Source organism: Pelophylax lessonae, assembly GCF_965119305.1.
Source record: "Pelophylax lessonae genome assembly, chromosome: 8".
In the NCBI taxonomy this organism is placed as follows: Eukaryota; Metazoa; Chordata; class Amphibia; order Anura; family Ranidae; genus Pelophylax; species Pelophylax lessonae.
In genome coordinates this window covers 131931317-131955637 of record NC_138775.1, presented here as the reverse complement: position 1 = coordinate 131955637, position 24321 = coordinate 131931317, and the positions used below count along the sequence as shown (strand labels likewise).

General features: G+C 42.3%; 1 protein-coding gene across 1 annotated transcript in view; it reads left to right on the top strand.

Annotated features, from left to right (window-relative positions):
• Positions 1 to 3790: 3790 nt before the first annotated feature.
• LOC309561248 (cytochrome P450 2D15-like) overlaps positions 3791 to 24321 on the top strand; it is a 59786-nt gene continuing 39255 nt past the window's right edge. Inside the window, exons 1-2 of the mRNA XM_082265045.1 lie at positions 3791 to 4103; positions 13715 to 13886. Of these exons, the coding sequence (XP_082121171.1) occupies positions 3906 to 4103; positions 13715 to 13886 (370 nt within the window). The 5' untranslated portion in view covers positions 3791 to 3905. The remainder of the gene's footprint in view (positions 4104 to 13714; positions 13887 to 24321) is intronic.

Genomic DNA, 24321 nt, shown 5'->3' with positions numbered 1-24321 from the left:
CAGGTAAGAATTAGGGGGGGGGGGGGGGCTGGGGTGACACACACAGAAGGTTTTTTACCTTCATGTATGTAAAAAAAAAACTTCAGCCTTTACAACCACTTTAAGTTTATAATCTACAAGAACACCCAGATCCTTCTCCACCATTAACTCCCACAGCTGTTCTCCTCCTAGAATGTATGATGCATGCATATGTTTATTTCCTACATGCTTAAACCTACTCTTGTCAACATTAAACCTGATTTGCCACATAGTTACCCAATCAAACTGTGCAATAAGCGTACATTTGCAAAAGGCAGCATGTTTTTGCGTGATGCAGGTAAATTTGCAAATGTGTACATTTTCCTGCACTACATACCCTGTGAATAACCCCAATCTCAAAACTCCATATCACTTATTAACTACATAGGTGAAAAAGTAAGGATCCCAATATCGAACCTTGGGGTACACCACTATTAACTTTAGAGCATGAATCATTAATCACTACTTTCCGAATATGGTCTTTTAGACAGTTTTCTATCCATTTTATAAACTGAATGTTGTAAACCTTCAGACTTTAAATTACCAATTAGCTGTGTGTGGGGAACTGTGTCATGGGCTTATGCAAAGTTCAGGTATAGTATATTCACAGACAGTCCCTTGTATAATTTTTTGCTTACTTTCACACAAAAAGACATAAAATTACCTTGTGCCAAATGCACTCCTGAACCTTGTACCCTCTGCATAACCACTCCTGAACCCAATCACCCTGTACATAACCCACTCCTGAACCCTTAAGAGCTACAAAATATATTAATATTGATAAAATGATTCATAATATAGTGATGTGGTAAAGTGCACTTTGCTAAAGGTGCAAATAAGTGAACCACAATAAATAATGATATAAAAACGTCAATCACTGTAAGGAAACAGATAATAAAGTGACAGTGAATCAAGGTGCACTGTGTCAAATCTGATTCAGTAAAAAATCTGATCAGGAGAGCATAAAAGTGGTAAAGGCATACTATAAATAAATAAGTGTGAAAAAAGAAAAATATATAAAGAGTATAAATACCCCCAAACAGCAAAAAAGCTGGGGGGGGGGGGGTAAAAACAGAAAATACTCCAAAGTCACGTTGTGCTGTGACGCAACACGTCGGGAGAAGCCGTCTGATGTCACTTCTGGTCTTCGGCCGAGACCGGAAGCTACCGGTATTCACCGCCATACCGCTGCCACGCTACCACGCTGTTATTCATATTCTGAAATGTGAGTTTACTATGTTTTTTCAATAAATGTATTACAAACTTACTACACTATGAAGTTCTTCCTTTTATCTATGGTCTGAGCCACAAACCCTGCTTAGGACAATATATCCATTGATGCTTGATGCTGGCTGTCTAGAAGGGATTAAGGAGCCTGTCATAGAAGTGACCCCTTTGGCTACTGGAAAGCGGATCAAACCATCCACAGTGGAGACCTTGCTACCTATTGGTACAAACGCTCTTTATGAGTGATTTGGAGGTGAGCGCCCATTGCACTTATTTATGGATACATGCTCACCATTATTACCGGATTATTCCTGTTCTCCCGCACATCTGGCAACTTGCTTAGACACCAGCACTTTTTACTAAGATTGTCGCCTCTTTTATGAACTTTTGTATACTACGTCATTATTGCTTTACAAGGACTTTTACCTTTGGAGTATTTGCTGTTTTTACCCCCCCCCCCCCCAGCTTTTTTGCTGTTTGGGGGTATTTATACTCTTAATATATTTTTCTTTTTTCGCACCTATTTATTTATAGTGTGCCTTTACCACTTTTATGCCCTCCTGATCAGATTTTTTACTGAATCAGATTTGACACAGTGCACATTGATTCACTGTCACTTTATTATTTGTTTCCTTTCAGTGATTGAAGTTTTTATATCATTATTTATTGTGGTTCACTTATTAGCACCTTTAGCACAGTGCACTTTACCACATCACTATATTATCAATCATTTTAGCAATATTAATATATTCTGTAGCTCTTATGTATTCTTGCTATGTCCATGTGTATTATGTGATTAATTAAGCGCCAATTCATTATTTGATTATTCCTTTGCTTTTATGTATGTGGTGACACTACTTAGAATTGGCTGCTAATAATTCGTTCTCTATCACACTCTATTCTGCCTGGTTTCTACATCTTGTTTATGGTCAGCGCTTAGGTCTTTTACTACTTACTCCTGAACCCTGTTACTCCTAGTTTTAACAGTGCCCCTTTAGGACCCTCCCACTAGGTAATTTGGTCACATCCTTTATTGAACGAGAATACAAATATAAGTGCAGCGCTAAAAACATAGTGTAAAACGTAGTGAAGGAGTAAACATTTAAAATGTTCATAAAGGTGAGTCCCAGGTGAAAAAAGCAAAATCTCCAAATCTTTAGGTGACGTTTAGAGATGAGATAATCCCACCACCAAGAAAACAATAAATGCACTCACCTGAGGGTATGGACCCAATATACCTTATAGCAAATGGGTCATACAGGCTGGTTTAACTGAAAACTCCCCAAAAGTAGCTGAATCACTCGAAGTTTCCTTAAGGTGGTCTGAGCTTTTCATTTGTGGATGCCAGGAAGTCCCTCACGATAACATGAAAAGGGATAAGTCAGACAAAGCCGACATAGTGTAAAACTGTTTAGATTTATTGCAAAGAAAGAACAGGAATACACTTACAGACATCCAGTGAAAAACAATCAGGGATTGCAGTGTTACATGGCAACACTGACGTTCTGACGCATTTCATCATCACAGACATAGTCATAGGAAGTTACCTTTTATTGGGCGAGGCATGCACAATGCGCCACATCACTACTGGCAGGGGTGGTGGGGGAATTCTGAGTTCCTGCACCTTTTCTCTGACAAAAAAGCCCAGATAATACAGTACTGGATTTGTGTTTCTTCAAATGTACACTGATTTTTTAATGTTTGCCTCAAGAGTCCTACTAATTGGGCCCCCTTCCACCTTCCACCCCCAGCCCCCATAGCAGCTGTGTGGACTAAGTTATCCAGCTCCCATACCTTATGTGCTGCACCAAAATTCTCTCAACATAAATTTGACTGACATTCAAGAACCTGAAAAATAAATAAAATAAAATCCACATCTGAATCTTATCCCCCAGTAAAGAGTAAAATAAATAATAAATACAATAAAGATGAAATGCTGTTTCCTTTCAATTGATCATTTCATTTCATTACTGGTTAAGCGCAAGGTTTAGGAATAGGAACAATAGTTAGGACAATGGTGAGGACATAGGCAGCAAAAAAAACCCGACAATGCTTCTAACCCTCCTACACTCTATCCAAAGCAAAAAGAAAACCAAAAAAACATATTTTGCATTCACTTAATTGTTTTTTACGTGTTTAATAATTAACAGCACAAAAACACTAATGTAGTAACAAATTAGTTAGGAGACAAGACAAAAAATCATTTAAATCAGCCTTACTATAGTTAGGGGTTGCTGTGTCTAGGTGAGCCTAAGTTTAGTTTAAACTTTTAAATTAGGGACCACCATTTTCAGAAGTATTATAATGCAGCAGTATGCTTTCACTTGTATTTGCTATTGTAATTTGATAAACCTTGTATTGTTTAATACAGGTATTATTTTATACATATACTGAATACACACTCAAAAATGATTGCACTGCTGTGCACAAGGGTCCATTGCACCCTCACTACATCCTATGGTTGTTGCCACTTTAAATTCAGAAGATGACCTCAGTGGGAGGCGTAACATGCAGTTGTTTACCCATGTTGCTTAATGCTGGCAGTAGAGCCTTTGTACATTGTACAGAAGAATCATTAGGCAAAGTGCACGTTACAACAGATGCAAGATCCTGAAGCAAATAATTGACGCTAGAAGATCATCTCAGAATTCATACCAAATATGTCAAAGTTAGGGCTTATCCCCTTTTTGTATTCTAATGTATTTTTACTAGTATTCACAGTCTTTATTTGTCTTTTCCTGTTGGATTTTGTGAAGAGAAAAAAGGGCCCACGGTTTCCTCCAGGTCCCAGTGGAGTGCCATTTCTAGGTAACATTCTACAGATTGACTTCAGACATCCAATGGCCTTTTTCAACCAGGTAAGCTATATATACTAGCTTCATAAGTTTACCTTAAGCTGACCATACATTATACAATTGTCTTATTCAATTTTCCTTTGGATTTACCAATACCATATAATATGAGGTCAAACCTAAACACTTTCAATGTGTTTGCATCAAGGCAGGCTCTTGCATTACATAGTTGAAGGTAAATCTAAAGAAAAATGAATAAGAAAATTGTATAGTGTATGACCAGCCTTAGTGTATGGAATCCCTACCAATTAACTGTTCTTGCTCCCTAGAAGTATGTTACTGATAGAATCAACAGGTGAAAATATAGGAGAAAAAACATAAAAAAAAAAAAGGAAAAAAAATGTTGCCACCATATCTAAGGATTGGTAAGCTGCAATAAAATACACATTACTCTTGAATTGAGATACATTTTAATAAAGGTTTTGCGTGTTCCTGTAAATGTGTTGGAGTAACTAGGTTGTCTGATCCATAAAGCTGCCTACATTTCTACTTTAACCCAGGGGGCATAATGTCAACACTGGGTTTAAGTCACTGACAGTCTGTCACACAGTGTCACAACCTGGGAAGCACTAGTATGTATATTTTAGGCTGTCATTAGATTAGGATGATTAAACAGAACCTGTGCCCCCTTATATCAGATATTGCCCCCTTACAATAGGGTCCCCATCAGAGTGCCCCCTTACATCAGGTGTCCCCATCAGAGTCCCCCCTTACATCAGGTGTCCCCATCAGAGTCCCCCCCTTACATCAGGTGTCCCCGTCAGAGTCCCCACTTACATCAGGTGTCCCCTTCAGAGTCCCCCCTTACATCAGGTGTCCCCATCAGAGTGCTCTGTTACATCACTGTCCCCATCAGGGTCCCCTGCATAAAACTGGCTCATGGATCAGTGGACGCACTCTCAGAGACCTGGGGGGCATAGCCCACCCCAACACCTCCCTTGGATCCAGTCCTGCTTTAACCTAAAGTGTATCTAAATTCAAACACTCAAACCTAATATGACGTTCTAGCTGTTCCTTTTTCTTTTATATTTTCCTAAAATTGGCTTAAAATTATACCTGGTGATCCAATAGCAATCAAACAAAATAAATATACTATATTTTAGTAGAGAAAGGGAAGACCAGAACCCATGTCAGATTTTTTATTTCTTTTCATGTCCCTATTGCAGATTTTCCCTCCCTTCTTGTTTGGTGAATCTGTCATTAGCAGGACGGGAGGTAAGGTTAAATCTTTCCAATGGAGCCCCGGGTAGCAGTAAAATCCCAAAAACAGTTACAATTATGGCCCACTTTATCCAAAACCTAAACAAAATGTTTTGGCTTGATATATACTTTAAAGAGAACCTTCACCAAGGTTTGAAAAAGTAAAAAGTCATCAATCTGAAAGTACTGCAACTGCTGACTTAAAAAAACACATACTTACCAGTCCAAGAAGTCCAGTATGGTCTTCCTACATCCCAAAGTCTTCATCTCTGTCTTAATTATCACACTAACATCTTTGATTTGGGAGCAAGCTCCGACTTACTGAACAATCACAGCCAGCTCCCTACTGCATATGCACAAGATGGCAGAATGTCGTGAGATTGGTTCTTTAGCCTCCTAGGATGTATGGCATGATAAATGCATGAGAATTATAAATACAATGATAACACCAGAAAACAAAACCAATAAAAATATTTAATCTGATAGAGGACTTGGAAATACAAAATGGTAGCTTAAAGCTGAAGTTTAGGTTTGCATATTTTTGCATAGTTACATTGATTTAGCTTGGACACAATGCATGTTTCATACCTGAAAGATCCCCACAGAAGCTGGAAATCACTGAAGTAAGCATCGCTGGTGGATTTAGGGCCCCGTACTGAGCGGCTGCCCTGCTGCTTAGGGAACACAGGAGGTCACTCGCTCAGGATGGCTGTTATTCAGAGAACACTTGAATTTTCTCAATGAATGCCAAGTGTTCTCTGATTGGACGAAGTGGCATCACCGCTCTACCTCTCCATCTCATATTAGAGCAGGGATTATGTGAGTGTACAATATATAAGTAAAATGCTGCATAAATTGTTGGTGCTACATAAATACCTGTAATAAATAATAATATAATAATAATAATAATAATAAATAAATCAGCAATAGAGGCTAAAAGTAAAACCATGTTCAAAGTTGCAAAAAACATAAGAACAAAATAGGGCATTAAAAAATAAAAATGAAGGAACAATATCCTCATTTGAAAGTTACTAAGAATTTAACAGCAAAATATCTGCAAAGCAAGTTATCCCTCAGCATCAGCGCTGGTACATACTTTAAACTGTTCTCGCTCTGTCCAGCAGGCAAATTGAAAAAATAAAGTGTGCAAAAAAGTGTTAAAAAACAAAAAAATGCAGTAGTAGAGATTAACTACAACTGGAGCACACAGAATTTGGTGCAGCTGTGCATAGTGACCAATCAGCTTCTAACTTTGGCTTGATCAATTAACCATTGACAATAAAACCTGGAAGCTGGTTGGTTTCTGAGCAGAGTTGCACCAGATTCTGTGTGGATCAGTTTTAGTAAATCTTCCCCACAGAGTGTATATGTTTGTATATGTATACTGGATGACATTTACGTTCACTAAGCATGCATCAAATGTTTACGTCAAAGGCTGCAATTTGAATTGATTCCCAAAAAAAGGTAATTTGTGCCCTCATCAACTAGATTAAAATATATGTTAGGCCTCATGCACACTAGACATTATCAAAACGTCAGTAGAAAGCTGTAGCTGTAGAAGGCGTTTTTCAGCATTTTTTAGCTTTTTTCAGCAGTAGCATTTTTTAGCTTTTTTTTAGCAAAACCTATACTCCCACAAAAGCTTATGGCTCAAAAATGTTGATAAACACTGAATAGCCGCGATTTCCGGGAGGCAGGGGGGGGGGGGAGTTTGTGTTTTTCAGCGTTTCTTTAGCTTTTATCAGAGTTAGTGAAACATGGGGGAGGAAATTTTGGGACTTTATATGAGACTCATGACCACCAGAGTCTCCATCCCTATATGCAATATAGCAAAAGGACAAACATAAAATTGGGACTTTATGTGAGGTGTGGCCAGCTAATATAGAATAGTGGAACTGCATAAAAAGAAAGGAAAGGAATATATAGTAGGATGGTAGATTTATTTAAAATCCATAGACCAATAATCAAGATCCATAGATTCATAAAAATAAAAAATATAAAAATTAAAAACATTCTTGTTAAATATGTAACCCATAACATGGGAGTAAACATGGAGGGTACAAATATAAATGTAGATAAACCATAACAATGGTACAAGATAATACATTATTATCATGATAATAACAGAATGGTACAATACAAAATAACAAAATAGATACGGCCGTAGAACAATTGATTGCATATTATAAGCTTGTAATAACGGAATTGCCTGTATTGAACTCAACGCGTTTTGTGAAACTAATTTCACTTCATCAGGAGTAGGCATAATTCAAGTATCTAAAAGAGATGTACATACATGAACAACAGTATACATCCAATAGGCACAAGGTCTCAAACCAATTAAAGGTATAACTTACAGTAAGGTATCAATTGTTATTAGGGGTTACAGATCGTCAGGGGTTATGTCCAGCCTGGGAACTGAGGGAGTGAACCCCGCGTTCATCAAGCAGGCATGTAGGTTCAAAGGTGTACAGAACGGCTCTCCAATAGGGCATCTCAAAACCTCCACTCACTATAGGGGTATAGCGGCTGCGGTGTCTGCAGCGCGGTCCACGGTCTCGGCTTCGGCGTGCCTGGCGGATTGTGCATGCGTGCCAGGGACAGATAGGCGGACGTGGGCGCATGCGTGGTAGCGACGGCGAAGGCCTCGGCGGCCATTTTAACTCCTGTATTCCAGTCGGTAACTGGATAGGAGTGAAAAAAAAAATTGAATAAATAAATAAAATAAATAGATAAACAGATAAACATGGGAAAGAAGAGTTAAAAGATTAAATTAAAAGTCAAGTCATAAGATCTTTCATCTTTTTTAAAAAAAAAAAAAAACCAGCAAGGAAATATTGCCTTTTTTGCCAGGAAGAAGAGGTCCCAGGGATTTCCCTCCCTCCCCTTCCCTATAAATTTTGATCAATCAGTCTGGGGCTTGCTGGCAACCTTTAAAGATCCCTTAGAGAGGTGTATGGATCTGGATCTCAAATGGAGCGATCTAGCGTCAGGTGCAGCTTGTAAGCCTGCAATAGCCCTTCCATCAGTGTCCACAGCAATAAAAGCCTGGACAGAAAACATAAAGTCACCTATGTGACGAGAGGTGCCAAAGAAAAACATCATAAGGGCACTAGACGAGTTGAAGATGTCAGACGATTTAATCAAAGAAGCAGCAATTGACACTATTTGCTGCTCAGTCAGAGCAATGCTGCATTTAGTCAAAGCCAAAAGGGCCTTATGGTTAAAGCCGTGGGCAGCGGATATTGCTTTAAAACAGAATTTGTGCAAGATTCCCTTTGATGGGAAGGCGCTCTTTAGGGAGAAATTGGACAAAGCAATCTCCAGAGTGACTGGTGGCAAGTCAGGCTTACTTCCACAAGACAGAAGGGCCGGGAGATCCAGAAACTTCACTTCTAGATTTCAGTAATCCAGGTCAAGAAATTTCAGACAATCTCACCAGGATAGAAAACCCGTAGGGGTACCCTGTCTTCCTCTCTGGGGACAAGAAAGAGTGAGCCTTTCTCCACCCCCAGGATAAAACAAAATCCTTTTGACATAGGGCAGGCCCAAACACTCCCGGTGGGAGCCAGGCTCAAACATTTTGTGCCAGTTTGGGTAAACAGATGCAAGGACGCTTGGGTCCTATCTACAATAAAACACGAACACTACTGGACTTTCTCTCCTCAGCCTCCTCAAGATTACTTCAAGAGGACAGAGACCCCCAACATCACCACAAAAAGTGGAAACTCTTCTACAGTTTATTAAGTCCCTCCAAGTACAGAGCACAGTGGTTCCAGTGCCCCCTTCGGAACAATATACTGGTTTTTACTCCACTCTATTCCTCGTTCCAAGGAAAACTGGGGGATGGAGACCAATAATAGACCTGAGAAAGCTCAATCAACATATCGATCTAGAAAGTTTTTAAGATGGAATCTCTGCAGGCGATAATCCAGGCGGTACAACCAAAAGAATGGTTATTCTCAATAGATGTTCAGGATGCCTATCACATTCTGATTCTTCCATCCTTTCAGAAATACCTGAAGTTTGCAGTGGGTCCCCTACATATTCAGTTTCAGGGCCTCCCATTTGGCTTAGGCACTTTTCCTCGGGTCTTCACGAAGGGCCTGGTCTCCACTAGGGCTGCACGATATTGGGGAAAAAGGTATATTGCAATATTTTGTTTTTAACTATATATATCGCAATATTTCTCCCAGACAGTCTCCGGAGGAGGGATCAGTTAGCAGAGCTCAGCTTTCTGCCAGGGGATCCACCACACTCGTAGAACTTCTCCCGCCTGGACAGCCCGAGCCTTGTGTCGGAGCCGTAGTGTAGAGGAAGCAGGCTGAGTGAAGTGTCGGTAGCAGCCTTTGTCCCGCGCTGCTCCTCCGCCATGCTCCGGACGTCTCTCCCCCCTCTCCTGCTGCAAACACTGTAGCCTCTCCGCCGCCATGCAATCCACCCCGCACTCCAGCCTTCCCAGCTCTGCCTCTTAGTCAACAGCCGACCATTACTCCACCCTGCTCTGCCCATTGTCTCTCCATTGAATCTATTTACAAAACATTACAGCCTGATCCCGCCCCCGATGCAGCCAGGAGAGACAATGGGCGGAGCAGGGCGGAGTAATGGTCGGCTGGATACTAGAGGCGGAGCTGGAAGGGAAGTGTGGGACGGATGTAATCACTGTGAGTCCTCCTCCTCCCCCCGAGTCCCGACTTCTCCCTGCCTCCCTGCCTAATGCCTGAATATCGTGTCTTCGGCGATATGAATATCGCCCATGCCTGCAGAACGATAGTCGATATCACATCGACTATCGTTCAGCCCTAGTCTCTACCATAGCCCCTCTCAGGTCAAAGGGCCTATGAGTATATCACTACCTGGACTACATCCTCTTGCAGGTGGATCTTATTGCTACACCTCGGAACACCAAGCTTCCCAGATTTATCTCCCGCTTTCCACACCCCCAGGCGGAAACAGTGGATGCTCTGACATACACCTGGGACTTCCACACAGCATATGCCTTCCTACCTCGCCCTCTTATCCTAAAATTCCTCCTGAGGCTCCTGAAGGAACCAGTACACATCCTGGTGATTCTTCCTTATTGGCCCAAGAGACCTTAGTTTCTGCTGGCCATGCGGTTGTCTGTGAGCACACCTCTGAGACTTCACCTGTTCCCTCAACTTCTACAGCAAGGCAGAGTCTCTCATCCAAGCCTGCACAGACAGGATCTATGGTTGTGGAAATTGAGTGGAGGTTTGAAGCCTTAGGCTGTTTCCAGGAAGTCATTTTGACACTCCTTCAAGCAAGGAAACCATCCACAAACTCCATCTACTCAAGAGTGTGGGAAAAGTTCCAAACCTTTGCAGCTGGAAAAAATTTAGATCCATCCTCACCTTCAGTCTCCAATATTTTGGGGTTCCTGCAGACTGGACTTAACCTAGGCCTAGGTCTCAGCTCATTAAAGGTCCAGGTGGCTGCATTATTATCAGTGGCAACAAATTCAAGATGGGCGGTCAACCCTCTCATAATTACGTCCCTTAGAGGGGTGTTAAAGTTACGCCCTCCGGTCGGACACACTTTTCCAAAATTGGACCTAATTTTAATCCTGGAAGCCTTATCGGAATATCCCTTTGCTCCTATGGAACAAATATCAATCTGGAACTTATCCTTAAAGACAGCTTTTCTTTTAGCAATTACATCTGGCAGGAGGATATCAGAGTTGCAAGCCCTGGGAATCCAGGATGATCATGTCTCTGTCTTTCTAGACAGAGTGGAACTGCGACCTATTCAAGGTTTCACCCCTAAGGTCATGCAAGTCATCTCAGGGAACCATGGGCCTTGCCAGTCTTTTCCCAGTCAGAAATAGATCCAAACTTGGACATATCAAAAGTCCTCAAGAAGTATCTCAGGGCTACAAAAACTTTAGAACATCTAACAGGCTGTTTGTTATCCCATGGGGAAAAACAGAGGGAAGGAAGCCTCTAGCAGGACTCTTGAATCCTGGATTGTCAAACTGATTCGTAAACTGTACAGGGCGCTCCTCCAGAGCAGTTAAGGGCTCATTCTAAGAGATCAATTTCTGTCTCGTAGGCATCCAGAGCGAACGTCTTCCTGGAGACCATCTGCAGGGCTGCCACCTGTTTGTCTCAGCACACATTTCTAAAACATTATAGAGTTGGCCCTTGAGCACTGACCTCTGTAGAATTTGGAAGAAGGGCAGTGCAGGAAGCCCTTTCTTCATCTAAATAAAACATTTTCTTTATGTTTAGCATCTACCCACCCTTTTTCGGCTAGTTATTTATCACAGGTATGCTGCCATGGAGGCACCAGGAAAACGGAAAATTGTATCACACTTACTGTAATTTTCCTTTCCTGGTGCCTATCCATGGCAGCATACACTCCCTCCTTCGGTGTTTTATATCACAGGAGAATGCTGGGAGTAGGGGGCGTCTTTCTTTTATGCTATTCATTAGTCCTGAAGGCGGAGTAGAGGCGGAGCTCTATCACAGGTATGCTGCCATGGATAGGCACCAGGAAAGGAAAATTACGGTAAGTATGATACAATTTTCCTTTTTTTTCTCTATGTGTATCGGAATACTGGCCCACATGACAAAGACATATTGTGTAATTAACTTTGAAAATTAAGATAAACGATATAGTGGTAATCCAGGGTAAAAGATGCTATATAAATATTTGATTTAGCTTTGTTGTTTAATATGTAACTTTAATTAAACTTTTATGCAAAAAAAGATATGCGTACATTTTAAACTATTGCAATTAATTTTATAAAGGTGGTACCTGTGTAAAATCCAAGGGTACAGTTTTTATTTTGGTTGTATATACAGGAGTGGGATTATTATAACCTAACTTGACTTCACTAAGCAGGAGAACACACCTTGGTCAGTTCTCTAGCTATAGCTGGGAACTCAGTGTGCTCCCTTCCAATGTTCAGATTTGTCCTGACAGCCCCCCGCAGAGTCATTCACTGTGCAGATCTGTGTACTTATCCTCTCCAGCTACTATCCAGCTGAGAACAGAGGGGATGTAATCACTTATAAAAAAGGGAAAAATGTTTTTTAACCACTTCTGACGGAGCCCATTTCTGACACATGTTGTTTACAAGTTAAAATCTGTATTTTTTGCTAGAAAATTATTTAGAACCCCCAAACATTATATATATATATATATATATATATATATATATATATATATATATTTTTAGCAAAGACAAGGAAAATAAAATGGCGGTCGTTGCAATATTTTTTGTCACGCAGATTTGCGCAGCGGTCTTTCAAACGCCATTTTAAAAAAAAAAAAAAATTTCACTGCATTTAATAAAACAAAACAGTAAAGTTAGCCCATTTTTTATTTTGTGAAAGATGATGTAACGCCGAGTAAATAGATACCTAACATGTTTTGGTTTAAAATTGCGCACACCAGAGGAATGGTGACAAACTACGGTCAAAAAAAATCTCCATAGGCAACACTTTAAAAAATGTTAACGGTTACCAGTTTAGAGTTACAGAGTAGCTATTTTTTTAAAAATTATTGCTCTGGCGATCACAGTGATACCTCGCATGTGTGGTTTGAACAGCGCTTTCATTTTCGGGTGCGACTTCAGTATACGTTTTATTTCATGGCGACAGGGGCGCTTTAAAATGTATTTTTTTTCCCATTTATTTTTTTAATTTTAGCAGAGGTTTTTTTTTTTTTTTAAATAAACAAATCTGATCACTTTTATTGCTGTCACAAGCAATGTAAACATCCCTTGTGACAGCAATAGGCAGTGACAGGATCTCTTTATGGAGGGATCAGGGGTCTAAAAGACCCCCGACCCCTCCACTGCTCTTCAATGTATTCAAAATGCCAAAAACTTAATTTATGAATACTGTCACTTTTTTAATTTCAGCGCCTTTAGCCACCGAGTAACCCGGATGTGACGTCATGAATGCCGCTTCCGGGTTACATCTTTGGAGATCCGATCGAAGCCGAATCCGGCTTAGTTCGGGACTCCAACCAGCCGGCAGAGGCGCCAGCTGGTTGCTCGGGCAGAGCCGCGGAAAGCGGCGGGAGGGGGGGCATCCCCTCCTGCTCGCTGGGGTAACGACCGAGCGGCTCCCGAGCCGCATCAGCCATTACCACCTAAAAGCCGACCGCCGGCTCTAAAATATGGTACTGGGATGATGCCTTTAGCTGCAGGCATTACCCCGGTACAGCCACTTCTTGCAGCTGACATAGAGCTACGTGAGCTTGCAGGAAGTGGTTATTATTGTTTTTTTTTTTATACCTATACACAAATATTTTTGCCTTTTATTTATATTTTAAACTGAATGGGTTGTTTTACAGGGTGAGGGTTTACATATGCTTTAATTATTTATATCTTAGCACTATACACAAATTATTATTGCAATAAAATTCATGTAGTATGTTTTCAACAGGTGAGGCAAAAGTTTGGAGACATTGTTAGTGTGCATTTCTTCTGGCACAAGATAGTGGTGCTTAATGGATTTGAAGCAATGAAGGAAGCCTTAATCAACAGATCTGAGGATATAGCAGATCGCCCGCGTTTTCCTCTCTTTGAGAAGTTAGGATTCACAGGCAACACAAAAGGTAACTAAAATAAAATAAATCAAAAGAATGTAAGCAGTGTGTCTAAGTTAGAGAACATACTGCGATATTTAGCCAGGAGGGCTTTTGGACCATTAGCTAAAATTAGGTAGGTGGATTTCTAATTTACTCTTCTTTTTGCAGATGAATTAATACGTACATAAAATGGTAAAAATCTTGCCAGAAACTTTGTGACTTGATATTTTCTTGTGCCTTCTGCCTCTGCTCACTGTTACCAGTTTGTATTGTTCCCAGCAAGAAAATGAGAGGGGGAGATGTTCTTTACTCCTAACTCTTACTTACAGGACCACTATTTAAAAAGAAACGGGAAAAAAGAAAACTAATGCAGCCACCACAAATAAAAACTGCTAAGCTGTAATATATTCCATTTTTGTTTATTCGGTGGAAAATGATGACAGACCTTGCCTGTGAATGTGGAACTCAAAAGACTGTGATATCTTCAGTTGATCTATGATTATCAGGAGACCTGCTCTTCTTATTTGGTACTTGAAACATATGTAGCACTGCCCCCTTGAGGACTGCTGAATAACACACTTTCGGGTCCCTGGGTTACCGTTAGCAACACTGTCATTCACAATTTAACGCTTTAATACTTGGCTCAGCCAATGATCAGTCCAGGGGTATGTAGTTTTTTTTAACTATTCACAAGTTGTGAGGACTCCTATCTGATGATGCAGCCAGGCTGCTGATCCACCTTGCCACTTAAGTAGATTTGGATTTAAGTCTCTTGCCAGAAACTGCATTTCTCTTCAGGACACTCTTCTTAGTATCTCCTTTCTGCACTGCTGACACCCGTCCATTGACTTTCCTACTTTTGGGGTGGCCCTCCTCAGGTCAGGCCCCATGACACGATCCCCTGTACTCACGATAATGTTTTTCTATGGTCTCCCCACTCAGTCAGTTCCTAGTCCTCTGGGTTCAGCTCCGTTCCTCTGGCCCTCAGGACGACCTCCTGATGCCACGTGCCATTGCTACAGAGGAGGAGGCAGCCACCACCCTCCCTCCGGGACTCTGCTCTCCAGCCAAAGACCCTGCAGCACATGTCCTCCTGGCTTTTATACAGTATCCCATCATGAACCGAGACAGCCGGTCTCTACCAATCACTGGGACTGTATCAAAGCCTGTGCACCCATTGGTCAGGTTTCCTCCCACTGTCCAACATGCCTCCCTATTGGACCAGTGTGAAACACTATCTAGACCCAATGAATCACACACTGAGCACGCTGAGCAGACCTAACTCACAGATCCTGCTCTCTGGTAGGCAGAAAGCAATATAGATTTTGCCTGCTGATTGGCAGACAGAGCCAAAAACTATACTATAGTCCTCACTGGCTCTGGGCAGCCGCCCCTCCAAAAATTATTTTCCAAAAATTTCCACGGAGTATCCCACAATCCTGGAAAAGGGGGAAAAGGGAATTAACAAATGTACTGTATAAGGCCATGGGGCATACCCCATCTGTGGCCAGTAGATATAATATTTTATGTAAAAACAATATACTGTATGACTCTACTGTACAGATATTCACATGGTTATATACACATGGCAGGTGCATTTAAATCAATGCACCCCCTGCCAAACAAAAATCTGCTTGGACAGGTAAACATACATTACCCTGTTTAACTAACTAGATTCAGTATCTGCATGACATAGAAATTTACATTGAGTACTGGAGGACCTAGCAAGACCCGGAAAATCCTAAGCAAGCCTGCGAAGAAAGTTGGTTAAGCATAAATACATTGCTACTTACACCAGTGAGACTGTCCTCTCCTCAGAGGTGACCTTCTCACCACATTAGTTCTGACTACACATTCTTGTAGAGATTCTCTTCAATTCATGCCCCCTAAGGGCACACTTGACTCAATGTTCCATTGTTGCTCCTGAAAGAGATAACAATTAGATCCTGTCAAGCTAACTATCTATCTAAGAATCATTTTGGTGACTAGATAATAGGCACAGTCCCTCCTCAACACTAGGGCACTGACTCTCCTCCTATTATAGCCAGACCCACAAGTTCAGAATAATGACATGCAGAGTCCACCCGACTGGTGTTCACAGTGTCTTTTCCTTCTGTAACATCAAGGCAACACATCTTCTTCTGCGACAAGCTATATTGCTGGAGCCTGAGCAAGCTTGTGCCACTTGTAAGTTTTGAACATCTCTTCGAGGGGTCCCTCCTCTGGCATCCCCTCCTCTGAAGAGACAATGAGCCTCTACCTCCTTGTCTGAGGTAGCAACTCGCACAAAGTTCTCCCAACTGGCCCATTGGCCCAACAGGATCTTCACAAAGTATCCTTTGAGCAAAGTATCTTTGTAAAGGAATCCTCTCTCTCTGTAATCTTTCTCCTGGCCCGTTGGCCAAAGCTTCTTCACAAAGTGTCTCTTGAATTGCTCCAGTAGGTAATCCTGGCCTTTGACCCAAAGGATCTGGTTAGAACATATAGTGAATAAAACTTCTGATAGTAACTGAAGCATGACACCAAGTGACAACTGAAGTCCTCTGAACAGAAAGTCTGTTGTGTGTTAGAGGGTCGGCCCTCTTTTGATGGTACTACACAGTGGTAGCAATTCTGTTGATTCCCAATCCCTCTTGCAAGGATAGAAGGGAAAGGGGGATATGGGAATAGGGCTTTGGCCCTAGCAACAACAACTAAACTTGTGCTGGAACTTACAGGTGCCCATCTAACAGTTTTTTGAAACTATCAATGCTCCCTGCTGATACGACTGCTTGTGGAAGAGAATTCCACATCCTTACCGCTCTTACAGTGAAGAACCCCTTACTCATTTTAAGGTTAAACCGCCTTTCCTCTAGTTTTAGTGTGTGGCCACGTGTCTTATTGTATCTCCTTTCTCTGAATAGTTTGTTCCTTATGCTAGGGTCGCCAGTACAGTATTTGTACATTGATATCATATCCCCCCTCAGTCGTCTCTTCTCCAGAGAGAATAGGTTCAGTGCTTGCAGTCTTTCCTCATAGCTGATGTCCTCCATTCCCCTAATTATTTTTGTTGCCCTTCTCTGGACTCTCTCCAGTTCCAGCACATCCTTCCTGAAGACTGGTGCCCAGAACTGGACAGCATACTCCAGATGTGGCCGGACCAGAGTCTTGTAGAGCGGGAGAATAATCTCTTTATTTCTGGAGTGAATCCCCTTTTTTATACATCCCAGTATTCTGTTGGCTTTACTTGCAGCGGCTTGGCATTGCATGCCACTGCCAAGCCTGTTGTCTACCAGTACCCCCAAGTCTTTTTCCATCCTAGACTCACCCAGAGGCTCCCCCCCTAGTGAGTAGCTTGCTTTTTGGTTTTTGGCCCCAAAGTGCATTACTTTACATTTTTCAACATTAAACCTCATCTGCCATGTAGTTGCCCACCCCGTTATTTTGTTCAGGTCCGCTTGCAAGGTTTCCACATCCTGCATAGAAGATATTGGCATGCTTAGTTTAGTATCATCTGCAAATACTGAGATTGTACTAGATATCCCCTCCTCTAAATCATTTATGAATAAATTAAACAGGATTGGTCCCAGGACAGAACTCTGGGGGACCCCACTTTCCACACCCGCCCAATCCGAGTACTCTTCATTAATCGCCACCCTCTGAACTCTCCCCTGGAGCCAGTTCTCTATCCAGGTACTCACCTTATGGTCCATACCTACCTTCCTTAGTTTGTGCAGTAAGCGTTTGTGGGGAACGGTGTCAAAGGCCTTTGCAAAGTCCAGATACACCACATCCACAGGCTTTCCTTTATCTAGGTGGCAGCTCACTTCATCGTAGAAGGTTAATAGATTGGTTTGGCAAGAACGATTTTTCATAAATCCATGCTGATTGCTACTAATAATACAGTTTTCATTACTAAAGTCTTGTATGTGGTCCCTTAACATCCCCTCCAAAATCTTGCAGACTACCGATGTTAGGCTGACCGGCCTATAGTTCCCCGGGATACACCTCGGCCCCTTTTTAAATATTGGTACCACGTTGGCTTTTTTCCAATCAGCTGGCACCATACCCGTCTGTAAACTATCCTTAAAGATCAAGAATAATGGTCTGGCAATCACCTGGCTGAGCTCTTTAGGAACCCTCGGGTGCAAGCCATCCGGTCCCGGTGATTTATTTATGTTAAGTTTCTCTAGTTTAGTTCTAAGTCTATCTTCTGTTAGCCATGGCGGCATTTCCTGAGGTGTGTTGTTTAGTTCGGCCTTACAAGCTAGGTTCGTGTAGCCCCCCGATTCTTTTGTGAAGACTGAAGAGAAGAAATGATTTAACACTTCCGCCTTTTCTCTGTCCTCAGTGGCCATATTTCCTTTGTCATCTTTTATGGGGCCAATGTGTTCTGGCCTCACTTTCTTACTGTTTATATACTTAAAGAACTTCTTGGGGTTCTTTTTACTCTCTTCCGCTATATGTCTCTCGTGTTCTATTTTAGCCGCCCTGATTTCGTCTTTACATTTCTTATTACACTCTTTGTAATGCTTAAATGCTGCCAATGACCCCTCAGTCTTGTATTTTTTGAAGGCCTTATCTTTAGCACTAATATACATTTTTATGTTGGAGTTTAGCCACCCAGGTTCAACTTGCACTTGAACTTCGGGCTCACCAGTCCCTTTACTTCTCAAAGAGTTCTTAGGCTAGCCAGCCTTATAGCAACAGTACCTCTGCAAGGGTGGGGTCCTACATCCTTAGCAGTAATGGTCAGGAATCAGGATGAGAGACCTGGACAGACTTCCTCTCAGAGTCCTGGACACGGACAGACCAAGCCTGGCCAGTTCTGTTTGGGTGATGGACCTCCACACAGTCTATGTAGATGGCCCGCCCTAGGTTCCAGTTTGTTTTTGTAGAGCAGAAGGTGTCCCATAGCTCAGGCCTTTCTTTGTCCTGATACAGCCTGGGGATGTAAAGGAACTCCAAAATCACATAATTGCACTACTCTTCTCTTCCAGCCTCAATCTTCAACATAATCTCCAGAGGAGCATAGGGGTAATCATACCCATACTCCAGGGCCACCTTCCTCTGTATGAGCCATTGACACCTTGAGAACCTGGGAAGGGTCTGCCTATTTCCTCTTCCAGGTGGGGAGTATAGGGTCTCTGTTCTTCTCGTGAGCTTGCTTAGAGTAGGCCTCGTTCTGATCCAGAGCCCAGGTGTAGGTACGAGGTGGAGACAAATCTGGGACCCTCGTAGCATAGGCCTCACAGAACCCCAGATTCCAGGCACACTGCATGCGTACCACAGAATCCTTTTGCTCCTCATCAGATAAACTGGGACTTGCAGAGCAGCTCCTTTCATCTGCTCCCCAGTCCCATGCTGTCTCTTTCTCCGACTTCCAAACATCTATGACTTCTTCCAAGAACCCGAACCGATGCATGAAGCTGGGTGACCCTACATCAATGGCTCTGACCTCCTCTTCACTTGACACACTGGAGGTCTCTCTCCCGGGAGTCCATTGATTCCCCTCTGCCTTGATTGAAGCCATGGTTTCTGCCTGTGCAGGTGTAGCTTGCCCTCTTCCTGGTTGCGACTCAGCCTATATCACCTGGGTACATTTCACCTCCAAGGTGTGAGTCTCCCTGGTCTGGCATATGGCAGTGTAAATCTGCACCTGGGCCCAGCTCCAGCAGCGCTCTCAGCACTCCCCTTCCTCTGCCCACAGGGATCCTCATGGGCACCAGCAACTCCTGAGTGAATCCTGTCTCCCAGCTCACACCCAGCTTCCTAGGCCGACAATCACTCTGCACTGCCTGCAAAAGTAGTTCACCACAGTGTCCACACTGACTCTAGGCCTGCAGCCGCAAGGACACATTCAAGCACTTGCCACATACCAGCCCGAGATGTTTCTTGCCTCCTCTACTGCACAGCGCCAGTCTTCCGTTGGGCCCCAACTGAACTCCGGTGTCCCACAGGACCAACTCCGGTAATTCCATCAGCTTCTCGGGTACTCCGCCAACACGTGGGATAGCCCCTGCTCCGGCTCACTCTGGCATCCGCTATCTTGCTCCTCCACACACGTGTCTCCATCTCATCTACATTAGAAGGTGGAAGTGATGTCTCAGCTCTCTTCCTCCTCTCAGATTGGCAGTCTGTGGGCACCAACCCTGCCCACAACTCATGACTAGCTGACTCTCTGGTCGGGGCTCCTCCTGTTAGGCAGATCTCCTCAGCGCGTGCTTTTCTGCGCGGTGCAGTAACCTCTTCACTGCTGCTAGAAATCTGCTCAGCCCGCACAAAGATCACTGCCTGGCAGATTGTGTTCCACAATCCACACACATCCACCATCTCTGTCTGTACCTGGGCATCAGTTGCACTTCTATCTTGCCAAGCCAACTGACCTTCCACAGCATATGTACAGACAAGTCTTCCCACACTGTTTAGGAAAATTGTCCCGCTGTCATAAATTGCATGGTCAACACTTTTCTTCACAGTGCATGTACAGACATGACCCCCGACACACCGATCCCAGTGTCCCGGGTCACTACTCTCTTCATCCACACTTGCACTGATTATTGTAAAGCAGACACAGTCTTTTTGTACAATACAGTGCATTTCTTCTCCATCAACTCTCCTGCATTTTACTTGAGAACAGATACTGTTTCCTGGGTAAATGTCCGTTCGTTGCCAATGGCAATCACAGTTACTAACTTGACCTGTCAGGACACTTTCACTGATCACTGTAATGCAGACATTATCCTCTTCACTGACACTCCAGTACATTACTTGGGAAAGCATGTCATTACTTGGCTGAATTTCTTGGCCGTTGCCACTAGCAACCTTTGCGGTAACCCAGGAGTGCATCCCAGATGATGCCCCCAAATGTAGCACTGCCCCCTTGAGGACTGCTGGATAACACAGATTTGGGTCCCCCTGGGTTACCGTTAGCAACACTGTCATTCACAATTTAACACTTTAATATTTGGCTCAGTCAATGATCAGTCCAGGGGTATGTAGTTTTTCACAAGTTGCGAGGACTCCTAGTTGATGATGCAGCTAGGCTGCTGATCCACCTTGCCACTTAGGTAGGTTTGGATTTAGGTCTCTTGCCAGAAGACTTGGTGAATTACATTTCTCTTCGGGACATTCGTTCACTGACTATCCTACATTTGGGGTGGCCCCCCTCAGGTCAGGCCGCTTGACACGATCCCGTGTACTCATATGTTTAATTTAGTAAACTCTTAGAAATAGTTTACACAATAGGTCCCTTTAGACTAAATGTGCAAGAAGGTCCATGGATTAGAGAAGACATCTTTGTTGTTTTTTTTAACTCCTCACAGACTAGCATACCCTGTTTACGGACAATTACATGTCATGTCTATTGCTCTATTCTGACTCCCCTTCTGGATAGCTTCAGGCACAAGTACTTTGAGATAAGAAACCACTTTTTGGGGACCCCTCCAAATGGCCTTTCCAATGTTGAAGGTTGTCCAGGTTGTTATCAGCATGGCACTGGGCTGCAAATGTGTTGTCCCATTGCCTTGCCCTATATTCTTGGTGTTCTGGGCTTTTGGATGCACATGGTTTTACATTTAGCATTTATATTATTACATGTGAAATTCTCCAGTGAATGCACACAGAATGTGACAATAGCCACGTCATAAATGGGGTGAAAGTTACAGTGAGCAAATAAATGTTGAGATCATTTTCTTTATAAATACACCACCTATTTTTTCTTGTCGAGTGAATTTATTTTAGGTTTATAAACAAGGGAAAATACATAGCCCTACACTGTTTTCCAAATCAATCCACTAATGCAGGTGCTCTGTTTGTTTTTTACTGAATTATTGAACTTGATCTGAACATAATTTGCTGACTTGACCATTGCAATTGAATAAAACTAAAACCTATTTGGCTACATTCCATTGTACAAAGAAATAGATTATTCAGTACAAAAACAGACCTTTGAAAAGTACAAAGTAGAAGGGACACCCTTAGTATTCCAGATATACAAAACCCTTCCTTCTACATTGTAAGCTCTAACGAGCAGGACCCTCTGATTCCTCCTGTATTGAATTGTATTGTAACTGTATTGTATGACCTCATGTTGTAAAGCGCTGTCCAAACTGTTGGTACTATATAACTCCTGAATTATAATAAAAATAATAATATACTGTACAAGAAATACAACAAGAAACAGACCTTTAAAAAGTACAAAGTAGAAAGGATACCCTTAGCATTCCAAATATACAAGGAATACAACAAGAAATGCAAGGGAGCAATCAATGGGACTAAACTGCAATACATGAAATGCATTCATGAAGCGAGTTAGACAAATCTATTTTCAAATACATCAATAGAAAAAAGGTTATTCAATATTTTAGGGCTGCCCATTTGTCCGAGGTTGTTGGTTGGTGCACACCAGCCCTTGTAAAACTGTGGGTACAGTTAAGAGCAGGAAAGAGCATCACTTCCCCTCTCCTGTCTTTCTTGGCTTATGAACAGATGTAAACTGGGAGGGGGGGGGGGGGGTGCACCTGTTAGAGGGCCCTGGGGTGTTCTAAATACGGACCTGCTGATTAATTCCTGGTATGTGGCAAAACAGGGAAAGAATAACCATGGATACGTGTTCCACATTTTCTCCTCCCTATGGTTAAAGGAGGCTGTAAGGATTTCAATGCATTTAATATCATTGATTTTTGTAAGCCACAAAGAGATTGGAGGTGTATAGCCTTCTTTCCTAAGGACCAGGGTACAGACCTGGGCTACAGGCCTGGACTTTGTTCAGAAAATTTACTGTGAGTGAAGACTTATAACGTAAAAAGCGGGACACTGTTGAGATGGAGCAAGTAGCCTATAGGATGACTGCCCAGTTCCATCAACGTAAGCTTGAATACCAACTGTTATACTTCCCAAAATGGACGGATGTTTTGAGCAGTCCAAAGGATGTGCAGATAAGAGCCTTCTTCCCTGCCACATCACCAACATTAACAAGGAGATAGGAAGGCGCAAGAACCTAGTAAATTACTGCAAAAGATTTAGCTGAGCTCTGAGGAAGAGGGTGCGTGCCCAAAACGCATAAGATTGGCTATATAGTGGGATACTTTTGGAGCATACATATCTTACATTATATGGTATCTTGTGGTCTATGTTTTTTTACCTGTTGCACTTTTGTAAGTATCCAGTTTTTATCCATTTTTTTTTTGCTCAAGTACATTTTTTGCGGTAATACACTAGGTGCTTGCGCCTTCCTGTCTCCTTGTTTTTGTAGTTCCCCATTGAATTCCCCTATCCATGAAAGGCTGCATTCACCTAGCATTTGAAATTGTCTCACAGTCCTATTATACAGTGGGGGACCTCTGAGGGCTGGAAGAGATCGTTTTGTACCACATCACCAACATAGGCTAAATGTGTGCAGAAAGATTTTATGTAATGTAGTTAGGACCCTGTACCAACAACATAAAATCGTGTAGCCCTGCTCCTGAAATGTGTTAGCAATAGAAGACTTGTTTGCAAACAATATAGTCCAATTCGACTTGAGCCAGGGAGAAAGTCAACTGCAGATCCTATTCCCACTTGCGAATGTACTGCAAGATGAATCCTGTGGGGGGCTATCAGTAATTTATACAGGGGAGATAAGTGGTGAAGTGATGAGGCACGTAAGACATATCCATGCACAAGTTTTCAAATGGAGTAGGGTTATGCAAGTTACCATATTTAGTAATGGTGGATTTCAAGTGATACAAAAGTTAATAGCTGTGGGGGATAAGCTGATGGAGAAAAAAAAGTAGAGTTGTTAGTTAGGGGCATAATAGGCTTCTCTGAAGCTGAGGGTTTTCAGGTAGGGGCAGAATAAGCTTCTCATAAACAGGAGAGCTTTCAGGGATTGTCTAAAAACAGAGTAGGATATAGTCAGATAGATTGGAGTAGGAAGTTCCATAGGATAGGAGAGGTTCAGGAAAAGTACTGGAGGCGAGCATGGGAGGAGGTGATGAGGGAGCTAAAATGCAGGAGGTCTTGGGAGGAACAAAGAGAACGATTAGGTTGGTATTTTGAGACTAGGTTAGTAATGTAGCTGTTTGCCGAGTTGTAGATGACTTTGTAAGTTGTTAGTATTTTAAATTTAATTTGTTCAGTGAGCAGAAGCCAGCGGAGGGACTGACTGAGAGGAGTAGCAGACACTGAACAACTGTTAACGTGAATGAGCCTGGCAGCAGCATTCATGATGGGCTGAAGGGGGAATTGTCTATGTAAAAGCAATCCAATAAGGAGGGAATTGCAGTAACCGAGGTAAGGAAGGGGCATATTTTGGGGATGTTGCAGAGGTTGAGGCAGCAAGATTTGGACAGTGATTGGACATGAGGTGTTAGGGATAGTTCAGAGTATCAAATGCAACAAAAACGCACAGTTAACATGTCTTAAGGAATTAGGTGCATTATTGGGCACTTAAATTTCTTTGCTTGTCTAAATGAGCCCTAATTCTACCCCTTTACAAATC